General features: G+C 62.1%; 1 protein-coding gene across 1 annotated transcript in view; it reads left to right on the top strand.

The window, feature by feature from the left end:
- GPR124 (G protein-coupled receptor 124) overlaps positions 1–9347 on the top strand; it is a 46638-nt gene that overhangs the window by 37002 nt on the left and 289 nt on the right. The window contains exons 6-20 of the mRNA XM_010838849.1: positions 1–36; positions 285–356; positions 527–598; positions 857–1020; positions 1361–1574; positions 2373–2537; positions 3148–3346; positions 3828–3977; positions 4098–4259; positions 5219–5443; positions 5621–5837; positions 6414–6622; positions 7616–7743; positions 8013–8136; positions 8564–8709. Coding sequence (XP_010837151.1) covers positions 1–36; positions 285–356; positions 527–598; positions 857–1020; positions 1361–1574; positions 2373–2537; positions 3148–3346; positions 3828–3977; positions 4098–4259; positions 5219–5443; positions 5621–5837; positions 6414–6622; positions 7616–7743; positions 8013–8136; positions 8564–8709 — 2283 coding nt within the window. The remainder of the gene's footprint in view (positions 37–284; positions 357–526; positions 599–856; positions 1021–1360; positions 1575–2372; positions 2538–3147; positions 3347–3827; positions 3978–4097; positions 4260–5218; positions 5444–5620; positions 5838–6413; positions 6623–7615; positions 7744–8012; positions 8137–8563; positions 8710–9347) is intronic.

Genomic DNA, 9347 nt, shown 5'->3' with positions numbered 1-9347 from the left:
CGGCGCCTTCCTGGGTCTGGGGGAGCTGAAGCGCTTGTGAGTGGCGTGTCCTGACCACCCCCTGCCCTGGCCCCACATCCCTGGAGGAGGTCCCATTGATCCCAGTCACCCACCGTCCCTCTTCACCGCACATACGGGGTCGGGGGGCTGACACTTCACGCCCCAACCCCATCCCCTTTTTCTCCGCTCCCTACACAAGCCCCAGCCTCACACATGTGTCCCTCACGCGTGGACCCGTGTGCGGCCACGTGGCCGACATGCTGAGGGTCTGCGTGTCTCTCCAGGGACCTCTCCAACAACCGGATCGGCTGTCTCACCTCCGGAACCTTCCAGGGCCTCCCCAGGCTCCTCCGACTGTGAGTGCGGGGCAGGGAAGGTGGGGTGGGGGGCCGGGGGTGGTGTGGGGGGCGGGGAGCCGGGGAGCGGTTCGAGGGAAGGCTCCCCAGACCCTCATGGGCTCTGCATTCTCACGGCTCACCCCCAGCCCAGGGAGAACCTAAGATCCCGTCTCCCTGTTCCCCTGCAGAAACATATCTGGAAACATCTTCTCCAGTCTGCAACCTGGGGTCTTTGATGAGCTGCCAGCCCTTAAGGCGGTGTGAGTACCCTTTCCCCAGGCCCCTGCTTCCTTCCTCGGCCAGGAGGGGGACACATAAGCACTGCGACCACGTGGCCAGCCTTCTGAGGAGGCGGGGCGGACGCTGGGCTGGGCGAAGCCACAGAGCACCGCAGGGTGCTCCCACACACCGGACGGAGTTTGCCCTCTCCGGCCTCAGTCTCTCCCTGGGGCTCCATCCCCACCCCGGGAGCCCAGGGAACCCCTCTGCTCTACCCTGGGTCCCTCCACCCTCTGCAGGGACTTCGGCACCGAGTTCCTGACCTGCGATTGCCACCTGCGCTGGCTGCTTCCCTGGGCCCGCAACCGCTCCCTGCAGCTGTCGGAGCGCACGCTCTGTGCTTACCCCAGCGCCCTGCACGCCCAGGCCCTGGCCGGCCTCCAAGAGGCCCAGCTGCGCTGTGGTGAGCAGACCCAAGCCCTCAAGGCTCCTGAGGCGGTGGGCTTGGTCTCCAGGGCGTCCTCTCCCTTAGACCCCACTGGGGACCCATCCTCCATCCGATTTTCTAAACTTCCTTGGGGAGTGCTGCTTGGTTTATGTTTTTCATCTGGTCCCACCTCTTGGGGTGATAAAGCATGCTGTGGAAAGAAGCACTTTTACTGTTCAAAACCCACCTGCTCCTTTCCTCTGCTTTAATCTCTGGAGACACTCCCTCCCCTCCTTCTGAACTAGAGTGGGCTCCAGACAGAGGGGCCTGGTCCTCACCTGACACTCAGGCTCACTCCCCGTGTCCCCGCCCGCAGAGGGGGCCCTGGAGCTCCACACACACCACCTCATCCCATCCCTCCGCCAAGTGGTCTTCCAGGGCGACCGGCTGCCCTTCCAGTGCTCGGCCAGCTACCTGGGCAACGACACCCGCATCCGCTGGTACCACAACCGGGCCCCCGTGGAGGGCGACGAGCAGGCGGGCGTCCTGCTGGCCGACAGCCTGGTCCACGACTGCACCTTCATCACCAGGTACAGGCCCCGCAGCCCCTTCTCAGCCCAGAGCATGGGCGGGGGAAGCCAGAACCCTCACCCACCCACCCCCGACAGGAGCTGGTCTGCTCCTGGGAATATCTGTGGGCACGTTTATGCAGATCCAGAACTAAGTCAGAAATGGTCTGCGTGAGGGATACAAATTGAATTGTTTTAGTCACTAAGTCATGTCCAACTCTTCTGCAACCTCACAGAAACTGTAGCAGCCAGGCTGCTCTGTCCATGGGATTTCCCAGACAAGAATACTGGAGTGGGTTACCATTTTCTTCTCCAGGGGATCTTCCTGACCCAGGGATCAAATCAGAGTCTCCTACATTGGCAAGTGGATTCTTTACCACTGAGCCACCTGGGAAGCCCTACAGATTGCCTGATAGGAAAAAAACTGATTAAATCTGACATTTCTTCAGTACCTTTACAAGGATACAGAGGGTCTCACCTGTATTATTGGACTTGCTCTCTGCAAACGTCTTGCAAGAGAGGTTTTATTACCTCCATGATGAGGGTGGGGAGATTGAAGCCCAGAAAAACACTGTCGTAAGGCCAGCGTTACAGGAGTATGAGCCCATACCCTTGGCCCAGAGCCTGGGGGACTTCCTTGGTGGCCCACTGCCGGGGGCCCAGGTTCCATCTCTGGTGGGGAAACTAAGATCTTGAATGACTCAACCGAAAAAAAAAAAGAAAAGAGCCTGAAGCCGGCACCCGGGTGCTCAGGGAGGGTGGCGTGGCCGCCAGGAGCGCCTCCAGCCAGCCCTCGCCCGCCTGCCCGCCCGCCCGCAGCGAGCTGACCCTGTCTCACATCGGCGTGTGGGCCTCAGGCGAATGGGAGTGCTCCGTGTCCACGGTCCAGGGAAACGCCAGCAAGAAGGTGGAGATCGTGGTGCTGGAGACCTCGGCTTCCTACTGCCCCGCTGAGCGTGTCGCCAACAACCGCGGGGACTTCAGGTTTGGGACACCCCTGGCCATCCCCTGCCCCCGCAGCCAGCCTCTGAGATGCGGGTGAACAGTCCCCCGACCTGCTCTAAGATGGAGAAAACACTTTCTCTTGTCATTCAGCTCCAAGTCTCGTTGATGTGCTTAGAGAGACCATATATCCTTTTGTATAAAATCACCCTTCAAGATGTGCTGTGCAGAACAAACAGGGGTTTGGGGTTTTTCTTGCGGGGGGGGTGCAGTCGCTTCCCTATATGCATAGTTGACAAAACTCTCCCATGACAGATGTCACATTTTAATATCCCAGGGGCCTCTCCCTTAGTCAGGGAAGGTGTTATTCTCCCATCCTACAGCTGAGAAGACTGAGGCCCAGAAAGTATAAGTGACCTGAACTCAGAACTCCAAGGCCAGCCCCGTAGCAATGACAGCACTGTCCCAACAAACACAGCTTAAGAACTCAGGGGGAGCTTGGGAAGCCCTTTAACTCCAGTCCACACAGCCTCTTCTGGACCCTGCCTCCAGCTCCCAAGGGATCTGGCCTCACAGTTCTCAGGGCAGAGAAGGGACGGACCCTGGTCCTGAGGAGCCTGGGTCATCGGCAACTCTCTACCTCTGCCCCCAGGTGGCCACGAACTCTGGCTGGCATCACAGCCTACCAGTCCTGCCTGCAGTACCCCTTCACCTCGGTGCCCCTGAGCGGGGGAGCTCCTGGCACCCGAGCCTCCCGCCGGTGCGACCGCGCCGGCCGCTGGGAGCCGGGGGACTACTCCCACTGCCTGTACACCAACGACATCACCCGGGTGCTCTACACCTTCGTGCTGGTGAGGCCGGGGCGGGGGTGGAGGCCATGGGGAAGGGGAAGGGGAAGGGGAGAAGCTGGCTGGCCCCACGGGGCTGGGGGCCCCTGCGTCCTTGGGAGGCACGGCGAGGAGCCATGGGGCCAGCACCGTGTCTCGTGCTTGTCTCCTCTTCCAGGGGATTCAGACTCCCCAGGGCCACACTTGGGACGGGAGGGCCACCCCGATCATCTTTGTCCCCCAGTACAGCAAGGTCCGTCTTAAGAGGAAAGTGTGAGGTCGTCCCGTTGTCCTTAGGGGTGGTGCAGCCGGAGGGCGCCTGAGTCGTGCAGACCTCGCTCTTTACATCTGCCTCTCCCATCAGGATCAGACTCAGACGTGGGCAGGATCCTGCTCCCCAGGCCCCATCGCCGAGTGTCAGCACAGAGAAGGGGGCTCCTGGGGGGCATTTTGGGGGAGAAGGAGCCAGATTGGATGGTGCCCTTTCCTCCCGTCTCCAACCTAGATGCCCATCAACGCCTCCAACGCGCTGACCCTGGCCCACCAACTTCGAGTGTACACGGCCGAGGCCGCCAGCTTCTCTGACATGATGGACGTCGTCTATGTGGCTCAGATGATCCAGAAGTTTCTGGGTTATGTCGACCAGATCAAAGAGGTGAGATTCAGTCAGGTCTCTGGGTCCCTTGGAAATCACCCGCTCCCCCTCAACCACTCAAGCCTCTCTCACCCCAGCCCTGCTCCTGCCCGCTGTGACTCTCTCCCCTCCCGCCCCCAGCTGGTGGAGGTGATGGTGGACATGGCCAGCAACCTGATGCTGGTGGACGAGCACCTTCTGTGGCTGGCCCAGCGCGAGGACAAGGCCTGCAGCGGCATCGTGGGCGCCCTGGAGCGCATTGGGGGAGCTGCCCTGAGCCCCCACGCCCAGCACATCTCTGTGGTACCATGGGCCAGCTGGGAGGCTGCCCCAACCAGGGAGGCACAGGGAGGGGCCTTAGAGGTGACAAGGGTCAGCCCCAGCCCTCATCATCCAGGAGCAAGTCCAAGTGTGGGCCAGCCGTGTGCCCGATTTATCAAGAACCCGAACATGACTAGGGTCCCATCCCAGTCATGTGGCATCAAATTCCAGCTTGTCAGGGGCAGTGCAGAGCACAGGGAGGCCAGTGACACCACAGAAGTTACCCAAGGCTTCGTGCCAGGAACCAAGTTGAAAGGCTGTGTCGTTGTTTAGTCACTAAGGTGTGTCTGACTCTTTGCAACCACATGGACCGTAGCCCGCTGGGCTCCTCTGTCCATGGGATTCTCCAGGCAAGAACACTGGAGGAGGTTGCCATTTCCTTCTCCAGGGGCTCTTCCCTGTCCAGGGGTTGAACCCACCTCTCCTGCCTGGCAGGAGGATTCTTTACCACTGAGCCACCTGGGAAAGCCCTGAGTTGAAGGGCTAGGCAGACGGAAATACAAGAAGGGGCAGGGAGGAGAAGAACAGGAGGAGGGTTTGGAAGCAGAGGGCAGCACTGGGATGGAGTGGGGGCTGATGGAGACTTCAGATCCCCAATAAGAGGGGACATTTCCAGTGAAGGGTGGTGAAATACTAACAGTCAACAAGGAGACCACCGCATCTCCTCCGGGCACAGGTGGAGATGCGAGGAGGGGGCACATGGACCCTGCTCTCCGGCTTAGCCGGGGCAGGAGGACCAGGGTGTGTGGGGAGCTGAGCTGGCTGCAAGGTCGGGGATGAGTGAGCGGGAGGGAGGGCGGAACAGCACTGGGGGGACTCCACAGCCGACTCGGGGCTCCCGGGCCCTGGGCGACAGGCAAGGGACCAGGGGTCAGTCGGAGCAGGTCTGTGGTCTCAAGCAGGAGCAGGCCAGGAGAGGGTGACAGGGTCCCTGTCCCTAGAACTCGAGGAACGTGGCCTTGGAGGCCTACCTCATCAAGCCACACAGCTACGTGGGCCTGACCTGCACGGCCTTCCAGAGGCGGGAGGCGGGCATGCCCGGCACGCGGCACGCGGGCCCCGGCCAGAGCCCGTCGCCCGAGACGGAGCCCCTGGCCGACCAACAGCTCCGCTTCCGCTGCACCACCGGCAGGCCCAACGTGTCTCTGTCGGCCTTCCACATCAAGGTGGGCGCCAGGGAGGCAGGGTGCTGAGCAGGTGGGGGCGGTGGAGGCAAGGTGCCTGGGTGGGCCGGGGGCGTGAGGGGACGCAGGCAGGGGAGTAGACATGTGGAGGTGGCCCTGGGGGCCAGCAGAGTCCCAGGGACCCCGGGCGTCTCTGAGGAACTCCCGTGTCCCCCCCAGAACAGCGTGGCCCTGGCCTCCATCCAGCTGCCGCCCAGTCTGTTCTCGACGCCCCCGGCGGCCCTGGCCCCCCCGGCGCCCCCAGACTGCCCCCTGCAGCTGCTCGTCTTCCGCAATGGGCGCCTCTTCCGCACTCTCGGCAACACCTCCCGCCCCGGAGCCACAGGACCTGGCAGGAGGCGCGGCGTGGCCACGCCTGTCATCTTTGCGGGGACCAGTAAGGGCCTGCGCCCTGCCCTACCCCACTCTGGGGGCGGCCCGGGACCCCGCCCTGCCTGGCCCTGCCCTCACCCCTGGAGGCAGGGGACGGTGGCCCCCCGCCCTGTTTCCGAGGACGATGCTGGACAGGGGCGTCCCGTGAAGGAAGGGACGGGTGGAGAAAAGGCTCCGCGGACCCGGAGTTTCACATCCCAGACTCCTCACATTTCCGAAGGGCTCCAAGCACAGACCCACGTGGGCCTGCCTCTCCTCCCCGGGGTGTGCCAGCTCCCCGCCCGGGGTGCCTGCCCTCCTGTATCTTCCCTTCACTCCGGCTTTTGCTCCCTCGGTGTCACCTTCCACCTTCTTGTCCTCAACCCCCAAGTCCTCCCTTCCTGGCCACGTCACTGCGACCCCTTTGCCACCAGCTCGCCATGCCTTTGTTTTGATTCATCCTTGCAGCTCCCCAGTTAGGCTGAGGCTCTGGGGTGGGAGGCGGGCCTGCATGTGGCATCTAACTCTATCCCCCAGGCCCCCCCAAGCCCCCGCACACCCGCCTGGGCCTGAGTGGACCCCCCTCCCTTTCCCACCCTAGGTGGCTGCGGCGTGGGGAACCTGACTGAGCCGGTGGCCGTCTCACTGCGGCACTGGGCTGAGGGGGCCGAGCCCATGGCGGCCTGGTGGAGCCAGGAGGGGCCAGGAGGGCCCGGGGGCTGGCGCTCCGAGGGCTGCCAGCTGCGCTCCAGCCAGCCCAACGTCAGCTCCCTGCACTGCCAGCACCTGGGCAACGTGGCCGTGCTCATGGTGAGCCGAGTGGGCGCCGGGTGTGGAGGGCGGCAGAGCCCCTGACCACCTGGGGCCACAGGGAAATACGGAAAGAATGGTCCCTGATTGGGCCTCGCAGTGGGGAGGACTCACGGGGACCTGGCCCTCTGGTCTGCCCCACACCTCTCCATCTTGCAGGAGACAGGGAGGTCCTCAGGCCCTCTATCAGGAAAGTGAACGTGTTAATTGATAATTCGTGTTTGATTCTTTGCGACCCTGTGGGTTGTAGCCTGCCAGACTCCCCTGTCCATGGGGATTCTCCAGGCAAGAATACTGGAGTGGGTCATCATTCCCTTCTCCAGGGGATCTTCCCCACCCAGGGATCAAACCCAGGGTCTCCTGCATTGTGGGTGGATTCTTTACTGTCTGCGCCACAAGGGAAGCCCCAGACCCTTTTGGGGGTGGGGGGAGGGGGGAAGGAAAAAAGCCCCACAGGCTTTTGGGGAAAAAAAAGGAAAAAAAGACAGACACGGAGGTCCTCTATTCCCATGTCGAGAGAGATGGCTAAGGAACCACCAGGCCAGGTCTCCACATCCTTCGCTCTGACACCGGGTTGTTAAAGTGAAAAATGAACCTGGGCATGTCTGCCCTCTGTCCCCCTCCCCACCCAGGACTGTCCAGCCCCTCACCTCCTGCACCACACGTCATAGCCCGCACTCCCAGATCCTGAGCAGGTGTCCGGCTCTACCATAGATAGTACCTTCTTCCTCTTTCCTCATCTCCGATTTTCAGGCTGAGAACCTGCAAAGTTCCCAGAAAGCCAGGTCAGAAATGCCACCTAGACCAACTTTCTAAGCGTAAATGTGGTGGTGCTTCCATCTTTGCTACCTGGACAGCAAAGGGCCAAAGTTGGGGCCCAAGGCTGACTGGGCATGGGAGGGGAGAACCGGCCTGGGGGACCAGCCCAGACCCCACAGGGGGTCCTCGCGGCCCCTGGCTTCCTGTTGCTCACTCCCTGTCCTGTCTTTCCAGGAGCTGAGCGCCTTCCCCAGGGAGGCGGGGGGCTCTGGGGCAGGGCTGCACCCCGTCGTGTACCCCTGCACGGCCCTGCTGCTGCTCTGCCTCTTCTCCACCATCATCACCTACATCCTCAACCACAGGTGAGCTCCTGCAGGGGGAGTGGGTGTGCAGGAAAGGCCAAGGAGATCGCTCAGCCCTGGCGAGTGTCCCTTACCCAGGCTCCTGCCCAGCATTTCCTGCGAGCATTCTGAGGTTGAAAAACACGTCTGGGGCTTAAGGTGCCTGTCCCATTTCACGCACGCACACCGATGTCTGCCTTCTTCTCTTCGACTCTCCCGGTGGTCTTGAGAGCCCAAAGGCCCGACCTTGGGGTGCGCAGTCCACTAACTAGACACTGTTTCTATGGCAGCTCCATCCACGTGTCCCGGAAGGGCTGGCACATGCTGCTGAACCTGTGCTTCCACATGGCCATGACCTCCGCCGTATTTGCGGGAGGCATCACGCTCACCAACTACCAGATGGTCTGCCAGGCGGTAAGCAGGGGAAGGGCTGGGGTCTCCAGGATGGGTGCCAGCAGCCTGGGCACAGAGGAGGGAGGCACACAGGCCGGAAGTGGGAGCGGGTCATGGGCTCCAGCTCCATGGTTCTGGGCCCAGCCTTGTTGGGGGTGGGGGGTGGTGAGAAGCAGAGACACTAGGAGCCAGAGTGAAGTGAAGGGTGGGGGGGCTGCAATGGAAGAGCAGTCGGGGACGAGGCCGGCAGCAACGACAGGGTCATGGAGCCACCCTGGCATGTGGAGGAGAGCCCTGGGCTGGAAGTAGAGAGGGTATCAGCAGGGACACAACCCTGGGGAGGGTCTGGGTGGAGCTGGGGGCGGGGCACGTGGGAGGCAGGGGAGAACACTGTGGGCGGAGGCTTCAGGGTGGCCCGCCCCCCAGCCCTCACCCCTTGACCCCACAGGTGGGCATCACCCTGCACTACTCTTCACTGTCTACACTCCTCTGGATGGGTGTGAAGGCCCGCGTCCTCCACAAGGAGCTCACCTGGAGGGCGCCCCCTCCACCAGAAGGGGACGCTGCCCCGCCTGCCCCGCGACCCATGCTGCGGTAGGCACTTCCATCTGTCAGCTTTGCAGTAGGGAAGGGCTCCGGGGGTGGGGGAAAGACATCAAAGGCTGTTCTCCCAGGGTGGATGCAGGGTGGGTCCAGGGTCCTGGGAGATCACACTCCCAAGACACAAGAGGAGGCGGGGGGCTTCCCTGGTGGTCCAGTAGTTAGGACTTGGTGCTTTGACTACCGTGCCCTGAGGTTGCTGATCGGGGAACTAAGACCTTGTGGCCATTAAAAAAAAAAAAGGCAGGAGAGGCAAGGGCCTAGGTGGCACCAAGTTTGCCCAGTGCCATGGAGGGGGTGCCTCCTTGGGGTTTTCAGGCATACCTCGGCAAGGAAGTGAGCAACTTTGCAGGGCACTGGGCAGGGATCCTGGGAACCAGAGCGGCACTGAGTTCCGCGCTGTTTAGGGGGACAGAAAGCAATTCTGGCTTCTGTCCCTTAGAGCAGTCTTGGCCAAATCCCCTAGGGACCTATGACCTGCCCTAGAGGGGCCTTACATCCCTAGAAAAAAAACAAAACAAAACTCGCACACGATTTCCCGGGCAAGGAGGATGGGGTGGAGACCCCTCGGTGAGGGTTCCGAGAACCAGGTCCCCTCCTTGCTCCCCATCTCTCTGACCCCTAAACCCCCT

The sequence above is a fragment of the Bison bison genome, unplaced genomic scaffold (genome assembly GCF_000754665.1).
Source record: "Bison bison bison isolate TAMUID 2011002044 unplaced genomic scaffold, Bison_UMD1.0 scf7180017864105, whole genome shotgun sequence".
NCBI classification, from domain to species: domain Eukaryota; kingdom Metazoa; phylum Chordata; class Mammalia; order Artiodactyla; family Bovidae; genus Bison; species Bison bison.
This window is presented reverse-complemented; position numbering and strand designations above follow the sequence as displayed.